Source organism: Gracilinanus agilis, chromosome 1, assembly GCF_016433145.1.
Source record: "Gracilinanus agilis isolate LMUSP501 chromosome 1, AgileGrace, whole genome shotgun sequence".
Classification (NCBI taxonomy): Eukaryota; Metazoa; Chordata; class Mammalia; order Didelphimorphia; family Didelphidae; genus Gracilinanus; species Gracilinanus agilis.
In genome coordinates, this window is record NC_058130.1 from 97140365 (window position 1) to 97167773 (window position 27409).

The window sequence follows — 27409 nt, forward strand, 5'->3', positions numbered from 1 at the left end:
TTCAACCTCAAATTTTTTAATTCAGACAACTCCCATTCTTCTAAACTGTTCTTATAAATTGTTAGTTTCCTCTCTAGCCACACATAAAAAATAATTGGTACAGGCCTAAGATGGACAGGTTCTCACAAAGTAGTATCTACATATTTTTTTTAAAAATAAAAAATAAAAAACACCCCCCCTTTTACAAATCAAAAGAGGGATGAGTAATCTTTTATGCCATGCAATGGAAAAATAAGGGCCATTAGACCTCTGATTTGTCAGCTTCAAAAAAAAAAAAAAAAAAAAAAACCACAAATAAAAAAGGAAAAAAAACCCACCCAAGATTTTGAGGATGCAAAAATTAAACAAATTGTTATTGAGTACCTGCTGTGTCACTTACCTTTCTGTTAAGTACACATTTTCTTCAATAAGGTCAAAATAACAAGGCATTTTCCCCTGCCTGGCACATTCCTTCCAACGCTGTGGGTCCCTGAAGTCATCCATAACACACAGTGGACCAACTAATGCTGAACCTGAAGGCAATGTTTCCAACTGCTCTACCTCCACTCTCACTTTTTTCCTATCTTGCATATCAGAATCACTTTCTGAGTCACTTTCTAACTCCTGCCTTCTTTTCTTTGGAGGCCCTCGATCTTTCAGATCACCTTTTTCCAGGTTCTTTGGAGAGACTTTTTTTTCATTTACAATTGAAAGGTCCTTTATAGAGTTGCTACTTATTTCATGCGCTTGCACAGATCCTTTCTCTTTATGAAGATGTGCAAGAAATTTACTAGATTGGTTGGAAAAATGAGGTCTGCGAGGATCATTCCAATTTTCCTCGTCCTCTTCTTCATGGTCATTTGTTAAGGAATCTGGTACATGTCCTTGTATTCTATCATACATAATCCCAGGAGGCCTATTGGCCAATCTTGGATCCCAATAGCCATTGCCCTGCCAGTAATTATGTGTGCTACGGTACTGTTCTGAACTTTGCTGATAGTTGTATCCAGCATATAATCCATAGCTGCTATCAGGCTGCTGATAAGTGGTACTGGGTTTTTCTGGTTGGGAGAAATCCCAACCCAGATTCCCGAGGTCTTCTGCTGAATGGAAACCATCTATTCTAGAGAAGTCCCCAGAGGAAGAAAAATTATCTGAGTCTACTTTTCCCAGTCTACTATCTGGCCTATTAGGGGAATTGTTTTGTTGCCGAGATTTTATTAGGGTACCTTCAAAACCCTCAGAAGAATAAGGTGGGAGTTCTTCTTGCTGCCTCAGGATGGGTTTAGTTATAATCAATGACTCTTTAGATGTAGTTCCTTTTTCTAGATTTTGCAGACCAATAGTATCAGATACAACATCTGCCTGACTTGTACTATCAACCCCATCACTCTGAGGCTGAGCAGTTTCTAATTCAAGGTCTTCCATCTGTTTTCTGTTCGACTCTATATAAGGAATTTCAGGGCTTTTATCTACTCCTTTAGGAAGAGAGAATTTCTCAGTCTGAGAACAATTTTTGCTCATCATTCCCTCAAATCTTTCTTCATAAGGTTTGCTTGACTCTGGTCTGTCATCTTCCCAATGGTCAGAATAGTGCCTATTAACTTGGCTGCTCTGAGATGAGCAAGGACTAGTTTCTTCCAGAGGCAAAGAAGAATTCTTTGGCACAATTACAACAGATTGAAGACGATTCCTTGGAATACTGCTGTCATCAGAATCTGTATCCTCTGTATCACTTTCATCACTTGTGCTCTGTGAAGAATCAGAATAATCTGCATGGATGGGAGAAACAAATTCTGATGCATTGCCACTACTGTCACATTTAGGGGCATGAGCAACACAATCTCCTTCTACAAGTCCACTCATATCACAAGATGAAAACAAAGGCTCTGAAGCACCAGAAATAAGCATGTTTCTACTTCCTTCCTGCTTCTTAAATGACTCTTCTGTGGATGCAGCTTTCTCTCTTCCACTGGGAAGTGAAGCACTTGCTTCCTCTTGTACCTCTTCCTCTGTTTGCAAAGATTCCATAGGCAGTCCACTATTATGTCTATTCTTCCAAGGTACAATTCTTTTTGCTGTTTCAGGATTTATTTGCTGTTCATTCAATTCTATCATTTCTATTCCTGTATGTTTGAGAAATTCTGTGCTTTGGTTTTGTGGGGAAGCATCCAAACCAGGAGGCAAGTTCCCTTCAGCATGTTGTATAACAGATGGATTGTCTACTTTCATTCCTAGTTTAAGGCTACACACAGAAGCAACACCTAAACTTCCTACAAGTGAATCTGAGTCACAAGGGTTAACAGATGCCAACTTTACCCTAAGGTTCTGCTCAGATTCTTCAGCTGCAGGCTGTAATGAATGAAGTTTCTTGCGGCTTTTATTGTCACATATTACTGACTGTAAGTCTGAGTCTTGGTTCATAAAACTGTTAGGGATAACCTTTATAACTGTAGGCTCAATATTTTCAGTTTCAAATTGATACAAAGAAGGACTATTATCATCTGAAGTATTACACGAGTCCAAATCTTTGGTTTTACAGTAAGAAACTCTCAAATCAACAGATTCTTTAATTGTTTTAGAATAATCTACAGTTATAACCGGAAAAGCCTCGAGTTTATCTTGTTGTGAAGAAACTGAAGGGTCCATTTCTTTAAGTGAGCTATTTAACTCACTGTGCTGTACAGAAGAATCATCCAAATCTTTTTCTTTAGACCTGCTTATACTTTGAAATCCATTTGATGGTAATACACATGATTTATTAGTTTTCATCAAAGGAGATACCTCTGATCTATTTATACTATCATCCGAAGACGTAAAAATATCCTCAGTTTTAGAGGCACAGAAAGTTGCTAAATCAGATCCCTCCCCAGGGGATCCATTTACATTTAATTCCATGGGACAATAAGTTCTTAATGGATCATATTTCCCTTTAGATAAAGTGTCTAATTCCTTAATACTATCATGGCTATCATTTCCCATAAATTCAGACTTAAAAATAGGAGATTCACCTAGCTTTTTAAAAGTAGGTGAATCATTTAATCGATTTGTTGAAGATGGAGATATAGTTTTATCTCTTTCAGGAATTTTTACAACCATTCTTAATTCATTAGATTTTGAACAAGTAGTCTGTAAATTTAAAGAATGAGACTGATGTTTAATTTCCTCAGTTGATTCTGTACAACAGAAAGAACTCTTAAATTTATCAGGCTTTTGTGTACTCTTCCAAGGGGCAGACTTATTACGGGAAGTATTACTATCATGTTTAGAATAAGATGCACCCCTCCGACACCCCATCTCATTAGGGGAGCAACATCTTTTCATTAATTCATTTTCTGAAGTCCTTTTAGATTCTCTTTCTGGTTTCGAGGAATACTTTCCCCTTTTCTCTGCATCCATGTGGAAAGATTCAAGTTTGCTGTCCCGATCAGATTTAGAGTAAGCTGATGTCCTTGAGTCTCTGTAAAACGAAGAATGAGAAGATGTACGCCTTGAGTCAGTGGACCTAGAATATATTTTCTTATATTCCTCTTCTGAATCAGAGCTCTCTCTCATCCTATTATCTGTGTAAGAACGGGAATACCGTGGCCTCTCTCTATAAGGGGAGCTCCTGTGGTACCTTCGTTCAGACTCGTAATAATGTGAGCGCTCTGATCGGGAATAGGATGAGCTAGTTCTAGACCCTCTGTCAGATCTGGAGCGGGACCTGCTCCGCCTTCTCTCTCTTTCTGATCTAGAACGGGAAGACACATAGCGAGAATCTCGATCCATTTTTGAATAACTAAAATGCTTGTCATCTCTCTCAGTTTTAGATCTTGAAGATTTCCCCAGATCTTCAACTTTTAAAGTAGGAAGGCTCTTTTTTGAATCTCTTTCCTTTTCCGCACTTGCTGAATTCTTAAAATCATGTGACCGCTGACTTGAGGAAGTCTGAACAGAATCTTCATCTGATTCTGAACCTAGAAACATGCCTTCAGATTGTGAAAATTTCTTCTTAGAACTTGTTTTCTTAGAACATAGAGAACTCTTTGAACTATCTGGAGTTTCTTCTTCCTTCCCAATATGGGAATCTTCTTTTTGTGGAGATACATCTACATTCTCAGACACATTCTGAGATACTATATCTAATAGTTCAGAAGAACAGGTATCTTGTTTAGTGTCCAATTCTAAAGGTTCTGGTACTACTGTATTTAAAGACTCTTTTGAGGTTCTGATTGCTACATCTATTGGTGGGGATTGTAATGATGTCCCCACTGGTACTGATGTTGGTATTTGTGGCAAGGCTGTTATTACTGATATTGGTGCTGGTGGTGATGGTGTTCTAATTTGTAGGGCTGGGGGTGGTGGAGGGGGTGACTGTGGTGGTGACTCTGTCACTACTGATTCTGTTACTACTGGTGATGGTATTATGGGAAGAGGTGGTGATGCTGCTACTGGAGTGACAGCAGCTAGCAGAGGCTTAGATGTTACATGAAGCAAATGTTTCTTAAAATGGATTTTGCCCAATTCCACCTTTGGTTTTGGTGGGGAAGATTCTTCTGTAATAGTTGAATTATCTCCAGGGTCCATTTTAATTTTGGGAACAAAATCTGCTTGAAGGGGAATAGCTGGGGAGTTTGGAGTGTCATTTTGCTTATCATTTCCAAGTGCAGTTAGAAACCTGTTTTGCAAAGTTTTCTTTGTAAGGCTGAAGCTGAAGGAAACCTTCTGTCGTCCTTGCTCTTCCAAGTTCACCTTTGTCTTGGTGCCTTTAGGCAGAAATCGACTAGATGCAACACCTTTGAACATTGGACCTTTGATGAAACCCATTTTCTGCACATTTTCAATCTTTCCCTGTATTGAACAAAAACAAGTAGTCATTACTACAACAGTTTCTTTAAACTTGACTGCTTGGTGTGAATTTTCAATGGATGGTGAAAATAAACTCAAAAGCCTTCTAATGTCTGAGAAAGTTACTTTCCTACTCGTCGTGGGGATTAGCATCATATGTATAAACATTTTTATGTAAATACAACTTCAGTGATAAGATCCTGGAAAGCCAGTTCTTAGGAGAACTCTTGGAGAACTGAGTGAAAGAGAACATGAGGAAGTAGGTAGAATTGATGACGACTCCCTCTAGTGAGGAATTTGTGAAAGGTTCAACAGGAATGACAGCTTAGATACAGGAAAGAGATGAAGGTGGCTGTTGGCTCTACAAGGGAATTCTAGGGGATGATAGTACCAGAGACAATCCGTGCAGATGTTAGCATAAGAGAAGAAGCTAGGCTTCTGTTTTCTTTAGAAAACCTGAAAAGGGTGGCATGCTTTTTCAGAAATAGCAAGGTAGAGGGAAAAGCAGAAACCTGTGTGTCATTGCAGAGTAAAGACTCGAAGAACTAAGTAGGAGAATAGATCACATGATTGATTATAGGTTCAGAGCTTGAAAGGATTTTAGAGGTAATCTAGTCCAACCCCTTCATTTTTACAGATGAGGAAATCGAGGCTCAAAGAGGTTAAGTGACTTGCCCAAGGTTGCACAGGTGGTACATAGCAGAACCAAGATTCAAACCCAAGGATAAAAGTAGTTCTCAAAGTCCTAAGGCATACAGTAAGAAGAAAAGGATAACAAGCCATGGAGCCATCCCAGATCAAAGTAGCTCCAAGAAACTTGACCAACAGGAGGTTTCCTGTGTCCCCCGAACAAACTTCTATTCACACTAAACTTGAAATTCACCAGAAGCCAAAATGATGGCATTCAAAAGTTTTATCACAAATATTCCTCAGGATCTACTTTATAGAAAAAAGCAAAAAAAGCATGTTAAGTAAAATCCTTTTTTGATTGTGATGAATGAATGCAATTAACATAAAACTAGCAATACCAAAAGCCAGTAATATCACAAATCAGAAAAGGCCTACTTTCTTTCTGAGACAAATCATAACATACATTTAGAGCAGGGGTCGGTAACCTTTTTGGCCATGAGAGCTACAAATGCCACATTTTTTAAAATGTAATTTCATGAGAGCCGTACAGTGCTCACAGTGAGCCCTCCTGTAACAGTGCGCGCTCCTATAATAGCGCCTGAAAAAAAATTGACTTTATGACTCCTGCAGAAAGAGCCATATGTTGCTGGCCCCTGATTTAGAGGACCTTAAGAGAGAATCTAATCCAACACCTTCATTTCATAGGGAGAGAAAGACTGAATTCTGGGAAGGTTCTGGGCCCCACAGCTGGCATTTGTGACCACAACTACAGTCCAGGCTTTCTAAATGACCCAAAGGCTCTTTTCTTTATCAGTATGATGGATCCATTTGTGTACAAATGTAGTTATGACAATCTTAAAGGTTGCCTCAAATTGTGTTGATTAATAAACTACTGAAAGAAAATTCAAAGAGGGGAGACTATAATGACTTTGGTATTCCATCTCATTTTGTGCTTTTTAACAATCTTTTTCATTTCCTTAAGATCTAATGCTTTTTCCTTTAACTCTGTTAATACTCACATTTGCCTGACTACAAATAAGTATAAGGTCCTAAATAGCTTCTGAGTTTGCTTTATAATTACAAATTAACAAAAGAATTTTTAATTTCATAATTTAAACCACCAAAATGAATACTAAACTTTTGTAATATGTAATAAATAGGGGATGACAATGTAATTCACACCACAATTCTTGGGAAATTTTAGATAAAATTCATTTTAACTTAAGTATGAGATACCTGACAAATTCAATCTGGTGAACAGCCAGTTTATCACCAAATTTATTTTAGTAAAACTATTTTTAGATAATTATTTTGTATCAATGCAAAGAATTCTGAAATCAGTTTAAGTCGTACACAAAAATGTTTCAGTTGAGAACAGAAACTATCAAGATCTCTGAGCCCTAAGTATTACTACAGATCAAGACTAGGCAAGATTATCCTTTAATCTTTGTTCAATACATTAGTTTATAGTTCCAAGGAAAATAGTAGTTCCTTGTAGAATTAGATTTATTTCTGTGGCTTATATCCAAATCTAACAGGCACTAAAATACAGAAGCAAGCCAATTCACAACCTTTAAAAAATTGGTTCAACTGTACTCACCTCATTTTCTTCTTCTCTATTGTAATCCAGCCAAGAACACATGTAAAAGAAAACAAACAAAAAAAAAACACCCTGTAAATATTTGAAAATTTATAGAAACTGAAGAAGGCAATGCTTAAGAGTTATTTATTATCTTCTACCCTACAGCACTAAATCTCTTAGGACTAATGTAGGAAAGATAAATATAAAACGCGCAATCCGAATAAAAGAATATGCCTAATTCTAATCACCTGGATTTGAAATCTAATACCTGCAATGTTTCAATGAAAACTTATATGCCATCACAACATACCGAGGAATACATTAAACATATAAACACAATTAAACACATAATGCAGCAGAATCTACTCCCTATTTGGCCTATAGCTGAATTTAAATACCAGCCACCAAATCAAATGAAAAATTTTCTTTTCAGTCTGAAACAATTACATTGGTGATATCATGCATTTTTAATAATACACGGTTCTACCAACCACAAATTTTCATTTAAGTATTAAGAACACTTTGTTGTTGACAATTTTGTTTATTCAACAACTAATTAAGCACACTGTGTAAGACAAGAAAATTAGTTTACAATTACTGCCCTTCTAGAGCTTTCAATATATACTAGGAAAAACAGAAAGTGATTTGGTAGAAACTAGGCATAGCCCAACATCTCTCACTGTATATGCAAGGTATGATCAAGATAGATAAATGATTTAGTCATAAAGGGTGATAACATAAGTAAATCAGGGGAACATAGAAAAAGTTACCCATCAGATCTATGGACAAGAGAAGAGTTTATGACCAAATATTAGATTAAAGGTATTACAGGAAGTTAAGAATTTCAATTACTTTAAAAGGTTTTTGCACAAACAAAACTAACTCAAGTCAAATCTAGAAGGAAAATAAGAAACTGGGGAAAAACTTTTGCAATAAGTTTCTCTGATAAAGGTCTCATTTCTCAAATATATAGGGAATTGAGTCAAATTTATAAAAAATAAAAACCATCCCCTAATTGATAAATGGTCAAAGGATATAAACAGTCTCCAGAAGAAGAAATCAATAGAAATATAAAAAATGCTCTTGGGGGCAGCTGGGTAGCTCAGTGGATTGAGAGCCAGGCCTAGAGACGGGAGGTCCTAGGTTCAAATCTGGTCTCAGACACTTCCCAGCCGTGTGACCCTGGGCAAGTCACTTGACCCCCATTGCCTACCCTCACCACTCTTCGGTGACCCTGGGCAAGTCACTTGACCCCCATTGCCTACCCTTACCACTCTTCTGCCTTGGAGCCAATACACAGTATTGACTCTAAGATGGAAGGTAAGGGTTTAAAAAAAATGCTCTAAATCACTACTGATTAAAGATATGCAAATTAAAACACCTGATAAAACACTAATCAAACTGGCTAGAATGACAGAAAAGGAAAATGACAAATGCTAGAGGGGATGTGGAAAAATTGGGACACTAGTGCATTGTTAGTGGAGTAGTGAACTAGTCCAATCATTATGGAAAACAATTAAGAACTATAAAGGGCTATAAAACTTTGTCCCAGCAATAACTTATTGCTGTTGTTATTTAGTCAATTAGTCATGCTTGACACTTTGTGACCTCATTTGGGGTTTTCTTGGCAAAAATATTGGAGTAGTTTGCCATTTCCTTCTCCATTTCATTTTACAGGTGAGGAAACAGGGGCCAAAAGTTTGGTTAAGTGACTTGCCTAGGGTCACATAAATAGTGTCTGGGAGCATTTTTAACTCAAGTCCTCCTGACTCCAGATCTAGCACTCTATTCACCTTGCCACCTATCTGCAATACCTCTAATACATCTGTACCCTAAAAAGATGAAAGAAAAGGGAAATGGACCTAGCTATACAAAAATATTAAAAGAGTTCTTTGTAGTGAAAAAGAATTGGAATTCAAGGGGATACTCATCAATTGAGGCATAGCTGAACAATTTGTGGCTCACGATTGTGATGGAATATTATTGTGCTATAAGAAATGAAGAGTAGGATGCTTTCAGAAAATCTGGGAAGACTTATATGCGCTCATGCAAAGTGGAGTGAGCAGAACCAGGAGAACACTATACAAAGTAACAGCAATATTGTAAGTATGATCAACTGTGAAAGACTTGACAAATCTGATCAAGACAATGATCCAAGTTAATACCAAAAGATTCATAATGAAAACTTCTATCCACCTCCAGAGAGAAATGATTAAATGATAATGTATGTAGATTGAACCAAAATTTTTCAACTATTTTTATTATTTTGTTTTGGGTTTTCTTTGCAGCTCAGCTAACATGGACAAATTTTTGACTTCCCAAGTATAACTGAAATCAAAATGCTTGCCTTCTTAGGTAAGAGAACTGGGAGAATTTGGATTTCAAAAGTTTTAAAAAATGGTTATCTAAAAAAAATTTTAATGTGATTCCAAAATATTTAACTAAATACAAATAAATTCATTTTTTAAAAAGAGTTGGCAATGTAGTTAAAGATATGTAAAAAAACAAAAAACATCATTGTAGAAACACTTTATTGCACTAATAATAGCAAAGACTACATAAAAAATCAAAATAAGTTATGGAAAATGAAAACAAAACATTTCTGAATTTTTAAGAAATCAGTAACAGATATGTTCAGTTTCTTACCTGACACTACTTTTCTTCGGTTCCCTCATATTTTTCCAGTAGTATTTCCTCTCATCCCTATATCTACTCTATCCTTTTTTGATGGTTCTAATATCCCTTAGCTTCTCTATCTACTATCTCCTTTTTCTTCATACTCTCTTTCCTTTAGTAATCTTCAGTTATTTCAATTATTACTTTTAAGCTGATAACAAATCATTATTAAACATTATCAAAGTTCCAACATCATATCTGCTAACGATTTTCTCTGCTTTTTTTTAATACTATACCATCACCTTACACATTAGCATAAGAACTTGAGCTAAAAAGAACTTTAGAATAAAAAAGTTTTTTGAAATGAGAGTCAGCAGAGGACCTTAATCATAAGATTTTAAGATTTGGCTATTATAAACATGAAGAGGAATTTAAATGAATCTAATTTTAAAACTTTAGAGTCAAAATCAGGTCGTAACATTCATATGTAACTATACTAAAATATTAAAATAAAACATCTTTGGAAAAGGGGGAAAAAAGACGTTAGAACAGAATAGGATTTTGATACAGGGGGCACACTTCCTTCTGGTTTAACTTGGCCTAAGCACCCTCAGGTTCCTGTCTAGATGGCATCTCTCTACTGGGGGCTATCAGACTCATATTTCCAACTAATATTTAAAGGGATGAATTCTGTGGGGAATAGGTCAATCCAGCCCTCTTTTGTCAATGTACTGTACCTCCAGTTAAAATAATCTCTGTACTTCCCCCTAACAATGAAATTGTCCTAAGAACAAGTATTTGTTTATTCATCTACCTCAGATATCTAGTTCAAGACTTCTTAACAACCTCTCCTTTTTTTTGCCTTTTGTAGTGCCCCCTATAGCTACTGCATTCTAGCTAAGATTGTTTCCAAGTGATTCTATGCATACCTTGTTTGCACATAGTTGTTTACATATTATTTCCTCCATTAGACTGGGTTCTTTGAGAGATGGAAGCGTTTTTTGCCTATTTTTGTATTCCTAGCACTCAGCATAGTTCCTAGCACATAGGAGACACTTAATAAATGCCAATTAAGGGGCAGTTAGGTGTCACAGTAGATAAAGATCCCCCCTCCCCAGGCCTGGAGATAGGTAGGACTAGGTTCAAATCTGTCCAGAGACACTTCTTAGCTGGATAATTCTGGGCAAGTCATTTAACCCCAATTGCATAGCCTTAACTGCTCTTCTGCCCTGGAAATGATATTTACTATTGATTCTAAGGCAGAAGGGTAAGGATTAAAAAAAAATGCTGGTTAACTGGCTAAATGTTTTCATGATTCTTCTCTCCCACCTTTGAAGGCCTATGAAATTTATTACATGAACCAGATATTTTGACATTTATTCAATATTTGTTTAGCACTGATCAAACTGAAGACCCAATAAAAATGCAAATAATAAGATAGTTTTGCCCTTACAGAGTTTTTAAGTCTAATAAGAAAAATAGGATTATCTGTAATACAAAGAAATTTTAAAAGTTAAATAAGAGGTGTAAACTATGGGGAGAAGGAAAAAACAAGAAAAGTTTCAGAGAATGACAATATTGCTGTATATTTACTTATTTTCTGTGTACCTTTTTGCCTTGTCAAAAAAAAAAGATTTTTTTAAACCCTTACCTTCCATCTTAGAATCAATACTTTGTATTGGTTCTAAGGCAGAAGAGTGGTAACTAAGCAATGGGGGTTAAGTGACTTGCCCAGGATCACACAGCTAGGAAGTGTCTGAGGCCAGATTTGAACCTACAACCTCCCATCTCTAAATCCACTGAGGCACTCAGCAATTAAATGAATTTTAAAACAAAAATTTTAAAGTTCAATAAAAATCAATTAAAGAAGCCAGTAGTAAAACCCATAGTTTCAAAGTTTAGGTAACAAATAAGAGAAAGTACAGAATCTAAAGAAGCCAAATTTGACTGCATTGTGTATTACTGAAATCTTTTGAGGGGGAAAAAAAATCTATGACTCAGCATATGTACACCACAGCACTGGATACGTACATCTTAATAAAAAGAAATAGGATCAAGTACAAAGGAAAGAAGGTGAAGTAAAGTAGCAATGTGTATTACAACAGTAGGAACTAGATGGGGGGAGAAGCATGACGGAGAATATTTACTTGAAGATCAAAGGAAGGAGAAACTGAATTAATTTTTATCATTGTAATATATACCACAGGTAGCCTGGGCAGAAAGAAGAAATAGATAGGAAGTTTTGGGAAACAGATCACAGGCTTGGACAAGAGTATAATAAAACAGTGATAGGGAACTTCATTTATTCAGATGTTTGCTGGAGCTCTCTCTCTGACAAAAATAGTCAAGAGCATTTATTAAGCCCATATTATGTACCAGGAACTGTGCCAAGTGCTAGAAATACAAAGAAAGGTGAAAAATAGTCCCTGCCCTCAAGGAGCTTACAGGCTAATGGGGGAAACAACTACAACTGCAAACAACTATATACAAGATAACTAGATGATAATTTTGGAGGGTAAGCACTAGCATTAAAAAGGATTAAGAAAAGGCTTCCTGTAGAAGGCAGAATTTTAGTTGAGACTTGAACAATGGGAGGAAGAAACAGCAGAAAGAAAGAGAGAAAGCATGTCAGGCATGAGGAACAACTGATGAAAATTCCCAGAGTTGGGAGTGTCTTGTATGAGTAACAGTTAACAGTGTTACTGGATCAGTGTACTTGGAGGGGAATAGGTTATAAGATGTATGATAACATAGGGAATAGGTTATAAGTATGAAAATGTAGGAAGGGGACAAGTTATGAAGAGCTATGCAATGCTTTAAAAGTCAGTTTTGTTCTTGTTTTGTTTATGCTAGTAGCATCAGGGAACCACTGGAATTTGAGTAGGATATGGAATGGTCCTACCTGCTCAAGCACTACCCTCCCAGCCTTTTCCTATACCCCAAATACCTTTTATTTATATTTATATATTTAGTATATATAAATGAGTAAGTTGACTCATGATTTACTATATAAAACACATTATGGACTGCCATTTTGTCTTTGTATTCCTAGCACCCAATGGTGCTAGGAACACAATAGTTGCTTTAAAAACGACTAAATTCTAACTCCCATTTCTACATCTGACCTTATGAAATTATTTTACTTTGAAGTTACCCTTCCCAATCAGATATCTACTTTGTTTATTTGTGAGTGTTTCTGTTTTACTCTTGTTTAATCATATTAATTGTAGTGTGGACTTAACATAGATGGATGGTTGGGGGTGAATTATTATTGTCACAATGTTATATCCTTTTATTTATATAAGTTTAAACAAATACACAAAACTTACCCACAAAAGAGAAAACAAAGGAAAAGGGAAACTTTTTTCTGTGGCTACAGTGTTTCTAGGTAAAGCATAAAAGAAATTTGAGTATTCTCTGCAGAACACATTCTTACTATCAGATAATTGTTGCTGAAAATAGCCTTTTTCCTCAAGCAGTTTTCAATTTCTTAGCCAAACAAAAACAAAATTTCCTTCACAAATATTCAACCAGTGTGAAAGACTGCCATCTATAAGGAATTCTTAGAACAGAAAAAGCACTTTCTATTGGTGCATAATTGCTGAGATAGGATGGGGTTCACTTCCTAGGAAACAAAGTTCTAATGAGATAAAATATTAAGGAATGGTCAAAGTCAGAAATAGAAGCCATATTGCCTAAATGCAAAAATGTCTTATTCTGCTAGTCCTTCCCCTTCCCTTACAATCAGCCTCCATTTCTTTATCTCATATAAATAGGTGACTATTCATTCTCCTTGCTAATGGCCAAATCTCCACATGCATTTTGATCCTAAGCTGCCTTCTGTAGCTTAGCTACCCATCACCCACCTTCCATCTTCAATATCTCCTTTATCTATCCTGTGAATATAAAAATATTTGTGGCTGTCAAGTTCACAATTTTTTTAATAAAAAAATTTTTAATTATATTTTTCTTGGAAATGGTAGCTTTAAGGGAAAGGAGGTCAGAATAATACCAATAGGAATTTTAAGAGCTCCACCCACCTTTTTCAAACTTATGACCAACAAGACAAAAGCAGGTAAGACAATACCTAATAACCCTCTAAAAGTTTTGCTAACTGGTCAAATGGGGGCCCACAGAAGTGACTCACCCAAGGTCACACAGGTAAGTAGCAGAGCAGAGATTGGAGCCCAGATCATCCAACTTCAAATCCAGCACTTTTTCTATTGCACTCGGCTGCCTCTCCTGGATATTACAACTCTGAAGGTGTAAATAAATTTCACAACTTTGTCTTTTGCCAATTTTAAAATAAGTGACAGCATAATGCTAACTTTTTATATACTATATATGCGTATATGTGTGTGTGTGTGTATTTTTTTTTAATGAGGTTAATAAGTCCAAAGAAAGTATTGGGGAAAAAAAATCCTATCACTTGGCACCCTAAAAACTAGGATTCAAACAGGACCAACAGAAGACTTGGAGCTTTTATCTAAATTGTTACCAATTTTTGTTATCATTACCCTATCCTAGGGCCACAGCACAATGTTCTACAGAGGTAGACACTTAGTATTTTTTGCATGAATTTATCTGGGCCTACTGACTTTTATTAAATTTCTAAACGACTTTCACCATTATGTAATACCAGTATCGTGTGAATGTATTTAACAGATTTGAACACATCCACATTTTTATAGTCTCATATGACAACTCTGTACTAGATATTACAAAGAAGGACAAGGGGCCCCATACTGAGATTCAAAAATTCAGTCAGTCCATAGCCAGTGGAAGTTGGTAACTGGCCAATTAGGTGAGTGGACACAGACAAATGGCTTGATTTGATAGGTGTCAAATCTGCTGTTTTATGGACAAAAGCAAAGAGAGCCACTAAATACAAAGTAGAAGCATGATGCTTTAGGAACACCAAAAGGGCAAGTTAATATGCTATGAAAGTACTATAATCAATCCAAAAACCAGACTACATATAGCTAAGAAAAAACTTATGGCACATTTTTTACCTGCATTCGAAAGCACAAAAGACTGATGTCATCTCTGACCTTAAAAAATGACAATCATAAAAAAAAATTAGTATAGTGAAATAGGATCTACAAAGAACCAGGAAAGTAATATATAATGTAAATGGAAGAGCAAAACAATCAAAACTAAATGCTAAAAAACTGTAATGACCAGCTTGGCAACAAAGAAGAAATATTAGAAGACACCTCCCCAGGGCAACAAGGTAAGTGGCTTAGTGGATAGAGAGCCAGGCCAGAGGACAGGAGGTCCTGGGTTCAAATCTGGATTCATACACTTCCTATCTATGTGACCTTGGGCAAGTCAGTTAACCAAGTGCTTGCCCCATACCACTCTTCTGCCTTGAAACTGATACCGAGTACTGATATTAAGACATATGGTAAGGGTTGTTTGTTTTTTTAAAAGACACCTCCCCCTACTTCTTTACAGAGGTGGGAGACCATGAGTGAGTAGAATTCCATATGACATTAGACTTAAAATGTTAGAAGGTTTTTTAAAAATTTTACTTTCTTCTTTTTTTAATTCTTTTTTTAATTTTTTTTAATTATAAAGAGGGCAATTTGGAAGGGGTAGGGAGGAATCCAATGAAAAATGTAGGTGATATTAAAGTCATCTAAACTTAAAATTATTAAATAAAAATTTTTGACTGGAAATATCACAGGTCTAGATGTTATTATCAATCCAGTAGTACATGACTCTTCCTTTACTGCCACCCAAAAAAGCAAAAGTAGATAGAGGAAGTTCCTTCCATAACAATGCATGAACCTTAAGTTCTAGCTGAACATTGTACCATTTTCTCCTCCTTTCTTCTTTATACACACAATGTTTCACTGTTGCCCAGAACACAATTTTGATATCAGAATACCATAAATTTTTACTAGAATATGTGGAAATTTCTGGGTATAAGTTATTGCAATCGCCTCCTAATTGGTATCCCTGTCTCAAGTCTCTGGCAGGTAGGTGGTCCAGTAGAGTCTGGGCCTAGAGTCAGGAAGATCTAAGTTTAAATGTGGCCTCAAGCTGCCTTAGTTTCCTCAACTGTAATACAGGAATAATAGTACCCACCTCCCATGGTTGTTATAAAGCTCACGTGAGGTAATATTTATAAAATGCATAGTGCCTGGCACATCATAAGTGCAAATGTTCATTTCCTTCCCTCCCCTCTCTAATCCAACCTCACAACTGCTAAAGGTCTAAATACATAAATTCACTAGTCAAATTCCAGTGGCTTAATATCTCTAGGGACAATCCTAAACTCCTCTATTGGACATTTAAAGTCCTTTCCAACTCAGCTCCAACTTACCTTTACCATCTTAGATACAATAGTCTCTTTTTTCAGACAAATCTGGTCAAAAAGGACTTCTTACTATTCCTCACACTAAAGGATCTTCCTCCTTCCTGAGCTTTTCCACAGGTTGTCCCCCAATAACTGAAATGTACTTACACCTTAACTACATCTCTTAAGAATCCCTCATTATTGGGGGCAGCTGGGTGCCTCAGTGGATTTAGAGTTGGGAGGTCCTAGGTTCAAATCTGGCCTTAGACACTTCCCAGCTGTGTGACCCTGGGCAAGTCACTTGACCTAGTCCTTACCACTCCTTCTGCCTTGGAGGCAATACACAGTATTGACTCCAAGATGGAAGGTAAATGTTTAAAAAAAAAAAAATCCTTCATTAACCTTCAAACATAAACTCAAGCACAATCTCTACTGATTTCCACCAAGTAACTAATATCTTCATTCTTATTCCCACCCCACCCCATGATTGTTTTTTAATTTTAATCTTGTATATACTTATACATCTGCATATCTCCCTCCATTACTAGGTAAGTTCTTTTAAGGGCAGAGGCTCTTTTCCCCCCTTGGCCTATACTTAAGAATTGTCATTAGCAATAAAGTAAGGTTAGGCCGGCTAACTTTGGGTATTCCCCAAAGCCCTTTTCTCTATCTATACTATTTCACTTGGTAATCTCATTAATTCACATAGATTCAATTACCATCTCTATGCTTATCATTTTCAAATCCAGCCCCAACTTCTCTGATGACCTCTAATCTCCCATCTCTCAAGGCCTACTGGATATCCAGAACTGATGTCCTGTAGACATCTTAAATTCAAAGCATCCAAAATTGAATTCATTGTCTCTCCCTCAAACCTCTCTTCTTCCTAACTTCCCTATTCCTGTGGAGGGTTACTTCCCATATCTGATCTACTGCATATTCCCTCTTCTCCCTTCTGAAACTGCCACTATTTTTGTTCAGGCTTTCATCTCAGAGGCTCCACCTTGCCCATCCTTACCAGTCTTCTTAAACCAAATTCCCTATCATGAGCTCTTTGAACCAGACACTTGTTCCTTGAACAAGACACCTACAGGAATTAGCTCTCCTTCATTTCCCTCATCTCCACTACCTACCTTTCCTTATGATCCTAGTTAGAAATCTCACCTTAAGAAGCTTTTCTCATCTCCCTTAATACTAGGGTCTCTCCTCTGCTGATTATCTCCACCATATCCAGTATATATCTTGTTTGTACATAATTGCTTGCATATTATCTTACTAATTAGATTGTGAGCTCCTGGAGAATAGGAACTGTCTTCTGCCTTTCTTTATATCCCCTGAACTTAGCACAGTACATAGGAGGGGCTTAATGCTTATTGACTGACCAGTTATATAACTAGCTCACGTGATACCTCTTCTATAAGCTCAGAATAGATTCCCTTGAGCTTATATAACTAAAATCATTTGCCCTGTAAAACTTTCCTCACACAATCAATACATAGTATGTAGCAAGAAAGGCAACATGCTATAGTGAAAAAACCCCGACCTGAAGTCAGGAAGACCTGAGTTTGAATCTCATTCCTCAGACACTAGTTTTGTCTAACTTTGAGCAAGTCACAGTCTGTTTCCTTATCTATGAAGTAGAAAAAATAGTAACTCTTCCAACATAGTTTCATTATGAAGATCAAAAGAAATCAAAATTTTATGGCAACTGCAAAATGGAATGTAAATGGGAGCAGTTTCATCAAAATTTGTCATCTGGTATCATAAACAAAAAATTACCAACAAGTTTAGTAAATGAAAGTTGAACAATGATAATACTCATTTATATAGGACTTTGTAGTACTTTCTCACAACAACATTGTGGTCATAAATATTTCAAGTATAATTATCCCTACTTAGAGACCAGAAAACAGGCTAAACGAAGTTGCATTAACTAAACTGCACTGGAACTCATATTTAACCAAGTCCTTATAAATCCAAGTTCTGTGTTCTTTCTACTATGCCATATACTATATAATATTTTCCGCCTGAACACGAAGCTAAAGATTGGTTTACAATTCTGTCTAGCATTAATACTGAAGAATCTAATATTTTTCCCCTTAAAGAAACATGGTTAGCTCTATTTTTATTATGAATGGTTCTTTCCCCCCCCTAGTCTTTTAGAACAGAAAAGGAGTTATTTTACAATGCTTTCTCTTAATCAACATCACCAGAAGTCAATTAAATTCAAAGATTTCCTAAAACCAGAGGACATATAAAAAGGCAAAGAAAAAGAAATATGTCATACAGTTGGCCAAGTAAAAACTTGAGCCTGAAAGGAAACTAAAATAATGAAAATTACTCGTAAAAGGCTTTTACCTTTATCTCATTTATTTGAAAGTAAGAAGATACACAGAAATATACACTAGTCTGCAAAAATGGATATAACAAAGCACATGAAACATTCAAATAACTCCCAAATGCAGCATTTTTAATCATCAGTCTTTCCCATGAAACAGAGATTTTTTTTTTAAGCTATACTAGGGGTTCTTATTCATAACCTTTTTTGTATATGAATCAGCAATCTGTTGAAATAAATGGACCCCTTCTCAGCACATTTTTAACTCGTAATTGAAGGAAATGTTAAATTTCAGTAAGAAGTTAGTGAAAATAAAGATGCACCTCCCCCACCCCAAAGTCTTAGACCTCCTAAAAATCTATATTTCCACAGATCCCAGATTTAGAATTCCTAAAATATGTCAAAGTATATTATAGATTATATATATACACACACACATATATATACATATATATACATATATATGTTCTCTAGTAAAAATACTGATTCAATTACATTCCTTAGAGAGAATTAGGATAGCAACTACAATAAAATTCTAAGGAAAATTTTAATCTTTTACACAAAAAGGGTCATATATTTATAGTGGCTCTCTTTGTGGTGTGGCAAAGTCCTGGAAATTGAGGAGATGCCCATCAATTGAGGAATGACTAAACAAATTGTGGCTATGGCTGTAATTGAATACTACCTTACCATAAGAAACAACAAACATGCTAATTGGGGGGGGGGGGGACACACATGAAAAGGCCTTCATGAAGTTATGAAGAGGAAAATGAACAAAACCCAAGAGAATATATACAGAAATAGAAATATTGTTTGAAGAATAACTTGACTATGTTCACCTCCAGAGAAAGGACTGATAAACAGAAACAAGCTAGACATAGTTTAGTATCTACTTTGTTTTTGTCAAATTATATCTTCTCTAGTATGACAAGGTGAAGAAAGGACAGAGATACCTGTGAACTTTAATGTAAAAAAAAAAAATTTTTAAGAGGGAGAAAAGACCCCCAAAGAGATAAAAGGAACAGAAAAAAGACCCATATTTTTAAATTTATAGTAGCTCTTTATTGCAGTGCCCAAGAACTGGAAACTAGAATGAAACCAAATGGGGAATGGCCGAACAAATTATATTATGAATGTAATGGAATACTATTATGCTATAAGAAATGAAGAAAGAGACCAGTTTCAGTTTCAGAGAACCCTAAGAAGACTTAATAGAATGTGAACAGTTGCAAAAGTGAAGAAAGTAGAACCAAAAGAATAATTTGTACAACACTGAAAAGACAACTCTGAAAAACTTAAGAACTCTGATCAATGTAAAGAAAATATTTTAAGAAAAAAAGAATTAAAGTGAAAAGGGAACAGAACTACAGAGACCAAATACTTTGTAAATTATTGTAGTAATCAAAGGCTTCCCTAGGTTCAAATCTGGCCTCGGACACTTCTTAACTGTGTGACCCTGATTAAGACACTTGACTCTCATTGCCTTCCACCTTAGAATCAATACTGTGTATTGCTCCCAAGACAGAAGAGTGTTAAGGGGAAGGCAATGGGAGTTTATTCTTTTTTCTTAAAACACTTTCTTTACTTCTTTGTCATTAAAGAAGATAGAAAAAAGGTAACTCATGGAATAAGTCTGTATAGTCAACAAGCAAAGCAAATCCTCACATTGGTCATATCTCAAAATAAAGATCTCATTTTGCATCTTCCAGGGGCCATCATCTTTTTCCAAAGGTGGGTAGAGTATGCTGATCATTATTAGTGTCCTGAAATTATTAGTTATTACATTGATCAGAGTTCTTAAGACTTTCAAAGTTGTCTATCCACCTCCAGGAAAAGAACTTTTGGAGTAGAAATGCAGATGAAAGCATACGATTTTTCAATTATTTATTTGTGGGTATGGTTTGGAGTTTTGGCTTTATAAGATTACTCACTAAAATGAACAATATGGAAATGTTTTGTGTAATAATACATGTATAATCCAGATTGAATTGCTTGCCAGCTCCAGGTGGGGAAAGGGAAGGACGGATGGAGGAAGACAATCTGGATCCTATAACTTTGGAATTAGTAAAAATAATTTTTATTAATTTAACTTTTCTTTTCCTTTTTTTTTTTAAACCCTTAACTTCTGTGTATTCACTTATAGGTGGAAGAGTGGTAAGGGTAGGCAATGGGGTCAAGTAACTTGCCCAGGGTCACACAGCTGGGAAGTGTCTGAGGCCGGATTTGAACCTAGAACCTCCGGTCTCTAGGCCTGGCTCTCAATCCACTGAGCTACCCAGCTGCCCCTATTAATTTAACTTTTAAAAATCTTAACACAAGCTTACATTTAAAACCCTTCAGTCTGGCTCCAATCACCCTTTCTAGTCTTATCAAACCATTACGCCTCTTTAACATCTTCTATAATCCACAGATATCCTATAATCCTATCTATAGATCTCCTATACTCCATAGATAGATCCTATAATTACAGGATTATAATATAATATAAATTTCCTTGTTGTTCCTCAAACATGGATGCCACCTACCTTCAAAGTCTTTACACAAGCTGTTCTACAATCTGAATATACTCCCCGGCCCTTACCTCCTAGACCTGTGTTCATGAACCTATGGTATGCGTGCTGGAGGGGGCTACTCCCTTCCCCCTTTCCATGTGCACCTGAAGATATTTCTCACTTCATAGGCCCCTCTGTCCAACAGCCCAATGGGAGCACTTCCTCTGAAGTAAGGTGGAGGGCTCACATTCAGCATGAGGGCTGCAGTTTGGGCACTCAGTTTCTAAAAAGTTCACCATCGCTGTCCTAGACTATTAGTTCTTTAAGATTCAGCTCAAGATATATCTTCTATATGAAGCCTTTCATGATTTTCCCAGCTAATAACCTCTCCTCATTACTTTTTATCTATTTAATTTCTCACTCTCCTCATCCCACCCCACTCCCACCCAAAAACACCCCCCCACAAAAAAAGAATAAGAAGTTTCAAGATAACAACTGTTTCAGGGGCAGCTGAGTGGCTCAGTGGATTGATAGCCAGGCCTAGAGACTGACTCAGTTCAAATCTGACCTAGCTGTGTGACCCTGGGCAAATCACTTAACCCCCATTGCCTATCCCTTTACCACTCTTCTGCCCTGGAGTCAATACACTGGTATTGACTCCAGGATGGAAGGTTAGGGTTTAAAAAAAAAAAAAAAAAGATAACAACTGTTTCATTTGTCTATAATTCCTAAATTATAGGCAAGCACTTAAATGCTTGTAAAGGAAAATGGCAAAAAGGGTACAGTAAATGGAGGCAGTATAGCCTAGCTCTGTAAAACAAGTATTCCAATAAAAGTCAAAGAAGACTATCAATCAAGAAGGAATCAAGAAACCCAAAGAAAAAGCACAGTAGGTCATTTTTCAAGCCTAATTTTTATGACCTCAGAGAAAGATCCCAGAATCTGAGGACAGACACTCCAAGTAAGCCTTCAACTTTGTCCTTCAGACTCCACGTGCCTAGAATAAGGTTGAGGACTATGTATTGGCGGCCTACAGCTATCACTCTAATCCTGCAAAGCCTCTCATTTCCAGAGCTGGGGCCAGTGACTATATAATGGAACTCCAAACAGAGGTCAAGCCAATAGCACTGTCCATTCCAAACTAGGTTGAGAGGCTGCAAGGCTCAGATCCAGAAGGGCAAATGATGAGACCAGTTTGTGCCTGCTGAAAGTTTGCAGTTCAGTAACCTGAGCTACCCTGATGTCCCTTGAAGATCACAGCACTTATAATCAGAAAACAAGACCCCAGAGAAAACAAATCAGAACTATAAAAATCCCTAGCACTCCCTTCAGTTGCACACAGCCTGGCCCTAAAATATTTAAGTCCCAATTCAGGAAGTAAGTTTAAAAAAAAAGAGTTAAAAAAAAAAGTCTTCTAATAGTCAAAAACACAAAGTTCTGAGGAAGAGTCTATCTATACCACTCAGAATCCTAATGTCTTCACAAGTCACAGAGAGAATAAATAAGCCAAAGGCCTAGGAGTAACTTTGTTATACTTAATAATCTCAAGGGAAAAAAGAAAACTGAAAAGGAATTTGGGATAAGTAAAATAAAAGAACTACACAAATATGGAAGAAAAGGAAGAAGGATTGGGCTAAAACATGAACCTCACTTAAAATGCATCCAAAGGTAGGTTAAAGAGAGATATACACAAAAGTAACACCTTTAACAGTCATATTAAAATCAGTCCTGGAGCAAAATCTTTTATGCTTCTAGTTAAAACTTTAAAAAACAACAGGGCATCAATCTTAGATAAAGGAACAATAAGGCTAGATCCAAAGAAAACAGAAAACAGCCCTATGCTTAATGGGGATAAGATTTAATTACTTGAAAGAAAGGTTCTGCAAAACTTTAATAGTGGGGGAACCTCTATATACCTCCTCAGACCTAAACAATTCTAATCAAAAGAGAGTTTGGGACCTGAATGGGAAAAATTTATGTGGAGGAGTTGAGAATCTCTTAAAAGTTAGATGTGTTAGAACAGAAATGAGTATACATATTTATTTCTTCAGCTATGCATAGTAGTTTCTCAAAAAATGACAATGTGCCTGGGCATAAAAACTTTATAAAATACAAAAAAATTAAAAACATCTTCATCCAAAAATTACATTCAATTAATTGAATAAAAGATTTAGAATGAACTGGATACCAAATAATTTAATGGATACCAAATAATTTAATCTTAAATCATGTTGGTCAACCTCTCCTACAAAAACTATAAAACTTTTGAAAGAAAATTACTATAATGGGATGATTCTGATAAAATTTTATTTAAAAAGTGAAAACCATTTTCAGTGTCAGCTTGTGAGCCAGCAAAAATAGGTAGTTGGTTGGGATTAGGTCTGTGAGCCATAGTTTGTCAACCACTACTCTAAAAAATACTGAAAAGAGAAATGCAAATCAAAACAATCCCTGAAATTCTCTCTTAAGAGTAAATAAGTAAACTGGCAAAGATAAATGGAAATGGGAATGAGAAATGGGAAGTAATCAAAGTTGGAGAGATCACAGAAAGCCAGTCACATTAATACACTATTGATGAAGCTATCAACTGGTTGAACTATTCTGGAAAACAATATAGAATTTAGCTAAGAGATTAATATATCCACAACATCACATATCTACTAGTCATACAAATGATATGATTTTTAAAAGTTCTTGTATACACCAAACTATAACACAATATTTGTAACTGCCAATGGTCTATTACTGTACTATAAGATGATTATGAACAGTAAGCAAAGCATGAGAAGACTTATACTAATGTAAAGTGAAATAAGGAAAACCAAGCATAGTAACTACAATAATGTTTAAAATACACTATTGAACACTATTGAAGTGTCAGAATACCAAAGAAATGAGATCTCCCTTCTTCACAGGTATGGAAAACTAAGTGTGGAACTCTGCATAATTATGTCAAACATGTTTAGTTTTTCTGATTTTTCTTTCTAAAAGACTTGTTACAATAAATGTTTAAATATATGGGGAATATAATATACATATACTTGTACTGTATACTCACACAAATAAATACACACATATATAATATATAAAATATATATATAAATATAATTTTTATTATGAAAGGCCCAAAGTAGGCATGGAAAGCAACATATTTTTTATTCTTTAGTTTTGTTAAATCTTATATCCATTCTATAATCTCACCTGGATGTAGATTTTCAATATCATAAAATGATTTATAATTCCTAAAAGTGAATGATACCTATGCCATTCACAGAATTAGAATTAGAAACCTGAGTCAAATCTCCAGGAATTTATCATCTTTAAAAGCAAAGCATGGGGGCAGCTAAGTGGCTCAGTGGACTGAGAACCAGGCCAAGAAATGGGAGGTCCTAGGTTCAAGTCTGGCCTCAGACACTTCCCAGCTGTGTGACCCTGGGCAAATCACTTAACCCCCATTGCCTACCCTTTGCCACTCTTCTGCCTTGGAGCCAATATACAGCATTAACTCCAAGACGGAAAGTAATGGTTTTTTAAAAAAAAAAAAAAAAAAAGGAAGGCATATATGTTTCGACAATAAAGTAATGACTCTTCATAGTATGGTTTTATGAAGAGCAAAGGTATTTTAATGAAAAGTTCAAGTCGGCAAATACTAGTGAATTGTGAGAATTTTATAACAAGATTCTGCGGACCTAAAAGTTATCATTTATAATCTCCTTAAGAGTCTTCCTTGAGGTGCTACTAGGTCACTCTGTGGATAAGAGTGCCACGTCTGGAATCAGAAGGACCTGGGTTCAAATCTGACCTTAGATACTTCCTACTTGTGTGACCCTGGGCAAATCACTTAACCCTAATTACCTAGTTCTCACCCCTCTTCTGATAATATCTTAAAATATACATATATACAAATTAAGTTTATTCTTTCCAGACTAAATAAGCCAGTAGCTCCCCTTAATGTTTTCTTTTAGACATTTCAGCTCTGAACTATGTAAGTGATATGAGTAAAGGAAGAGCAAAACTGTAGAAACTGAAAAATAAAGTAAAAATGATGTTCCTCAAAATCCTGGAAGGAATCTCCCAATCTTTTAACTTTACTTTTCAATAAAAAACAAGTTACATACATTGCCATTTGACTGGGGCATGAACTTCAACTGGGATTACTCCCTGCTGCAAGTTCTGTTCCAATTTAGATAGAAACTTCTGCTGTTCCAATTAAGATAAAAACTTCTGCTTTATATTAGGAAAGGCTGGTTCCTGAAGGTTTCCAACATAACCTATGAACTTTTTAATGCAGATTAAGGTTTCCAATCTTCTAATGGATTTACTTGTTAAATATTACCTCCAGTAGCCAGTAGCCTTTAAATTGAAGTGCTTTAAAAAAAAGATAAGACCTATTAAGGGAAATAATTTAGAACCAAAGACAGCATTTGCCAAGAATTCTTTTGCTTTGTTGTCAACTGAGTATTTGTTAAGCATCTATTTGTTAAATGGCAGGCACTGTGCTAGGTACTGGGAATACAAGTCCAAAGAATCAAAAAAAAAACAAAACTACTCATAATGAGTTTACAGTCTAATGAAAGTGAGAATATGAAAACAAATACCACATAAAAACTAATGACTATATGTGTGTATACACACAGAATTAAATGTACTACTGGTGGGAGAGCACTGACATTTAGGGAGATTAGAAATGGCTTCATGCAAAAGATGTTTGAACTGTATCTTAAAGAGAGGAATACTATGAGGCAGACATGAAGCAGGAGTGCATTCTGAGACATGAGATGGGAGTGCCAAGTAACAAGAGAGCAGGTCAATTTGATTGGATGATAGAGTGCAAGAGAAGCAGTTAATGCTGAATGAGGCCAGAAAGGTAAATTGGGGATATGTCACATATAGATTTCCTTTTAAAAAAATAGAGGAGTTTTGATTTATGCTAAAGGTAGTAAGATGCCAGTGGAACTGACTGAATAGTAGTTGTATAGTTAGATCTGTGCTTAAGGAAAATTGTTGTGGCACTGTTGTAAAATAGTGAAAAATCTGAAGGTCGGAGCTTGATTAGGAGGCTACCGAAATAATCTAGATGTAAACTCATCATGAAAGTCTGAACTATGGTGGTAACTATGTGAATAAATAGAAGGAACTAGCTGCATGAGATTTTATGAAGACAAAAATGGTATGATTCAGCATTAACTGGATAAGTGGTGTAAGAAACACAATGATGGTGCCAAAATTATGAGATATGAAGAATGGCAGTGTCTTCGACAGAAATGGAGAAGTTTATAAGACAGGAGTTGGTTAAGTTCTATTTTAGACATGTTGAGTTGAGATTATGTCCAGACACTGAGTTTATATTATACAACTGGCAACAGGGGAAGCCCAGGGGAGAGCCAGGGGTAGCTTTGTAGAACTGGGAATCATCTACAAAGAAATGATAGTTACATGTGTAATAGGGAAAAATGTGAAGATTATGGTTGGACTGGATATTTAAAGTTTGGTCGACAGGGATCAATTACTCGATTCCAAAATAAGAGGCTCAAGTCAGGATGACTTTTATGGTGGTTTATTTACAATTAGGAAGGTTGAAAGTGGGGAAAATGAGAGAGAAAAACTCTGGCCTTGGCCGGAGGCCCATACCAGGGAGGCTTCAGAGGCCTCAGCAGAGGGACACAGAGGTTAATTAAACAAGGCTTCTAGCCACAATGCCTCCTCTAAAAGGCCTTCTTGAGACTAGAGCCATGTGACAATTCAAAGGGAAGCAGTCTGACGTCTCACCCAAGCTCCTTCAATGCCAAGTTCAAAACTTGAAAAGCCCCTGATAGGAAGTTATCATCGTATTTAAAAGATGGCAGTTTTTATCACTTCCTGTGTCCACATCCAGTTTCACATGGACAAATGACAACCTCAACACTGTTTTGGACTGCCGGGGGGGGGGGGGGGGGGCAGTCCCTTATTTTTGATTTGTCACTTATCTATCACATGTGGGTCACAGAACTCCCCCTCCCCACTTAATTCTAGTTTGGGTGGGGTGACATTATTCCTGAGGGCTAAAGTCTAAAGAATGAATGAGGGTGAGCTAATTCCATTTACACACATGCATGGAAGCTATTTAGGTTCCTGAAAGAGAATATAGAGGGAGAAGAGAAGGCAGCCCATGCCAGAACCTTAGGGAACATGTACAGTCAGGGAAGTGTGATAATAAAGGAGCAGAGGAGACTTGAAAAGCAGAGGTCAGGTAAGGAGAATAGTGTCATGAAAACCCAGAGAGGAAAGCGCCATCTACAGGTCATTTTCTTGCCAATTATCTCAATATACAACATCAGTCAATCCTTAATAGTTTCACTAAAACTAACTGAGACATATGCATATATTACACATTCCTGTATGAAAACAACTATGATAATGGAACACTTTTGGTAAGGTGGAAAGACAATGTACTTCAAGTCAGAAGACCTGGAATTTAATGCATCTGTTCTTACTCTTAATATGGTGTGTGGTCCCTGATAAATTCCTTTTTAAAAGCTTGTTTCAGGGCAGCTGAGTAACTCAGTGGATTGAGAGTCAGGCCTAGAGAAGGGAGGTCCTAGGTTCAAATCCAGCCTCAGACGCTTCCCAGCTGCGTGACCCTGTACAAGTCACTTGAC

General features: G+C 36.2%; 1 protein-coding gene across 4 annotated transcripts in view; it reads right to left on the minus strand.

Annotated features, from left to right (window-relative positions):
- The window catches only part of SETD2 (SET domain containing 2, histone lysine methyltransferase), a 138564-nt gene that overhangs the window by 95486 nt on the left and 15669 nt on the right, over window positions 1-27409 (minus strand). For 2 of the 4 annotated variants that reach the window (XM_044682253.1, XM_044682189.1), the window contains exons 2-3: window positions 7040-7055; window positions 380-4812 (exon numbers count right to left, since the gene is read on the minus strand). In XM_044682253.1, coding sequence (XP_044538188.1) covers window positions 380-4788 — 4409 coding nt within the window. In that variant the 5' untranslated portion in view covers window positions 4789-4812; window positions 7040-7055. Of the gene's footprint in view, window positions 1-379; window positions 4813-7039; window positions 7056-13784; window positions 13933-27409 lie in introns of those variants that run through there. The other 2 variants (XM_044682398.1, XM_044682329.1) reach the window with 2 other exon arrangements.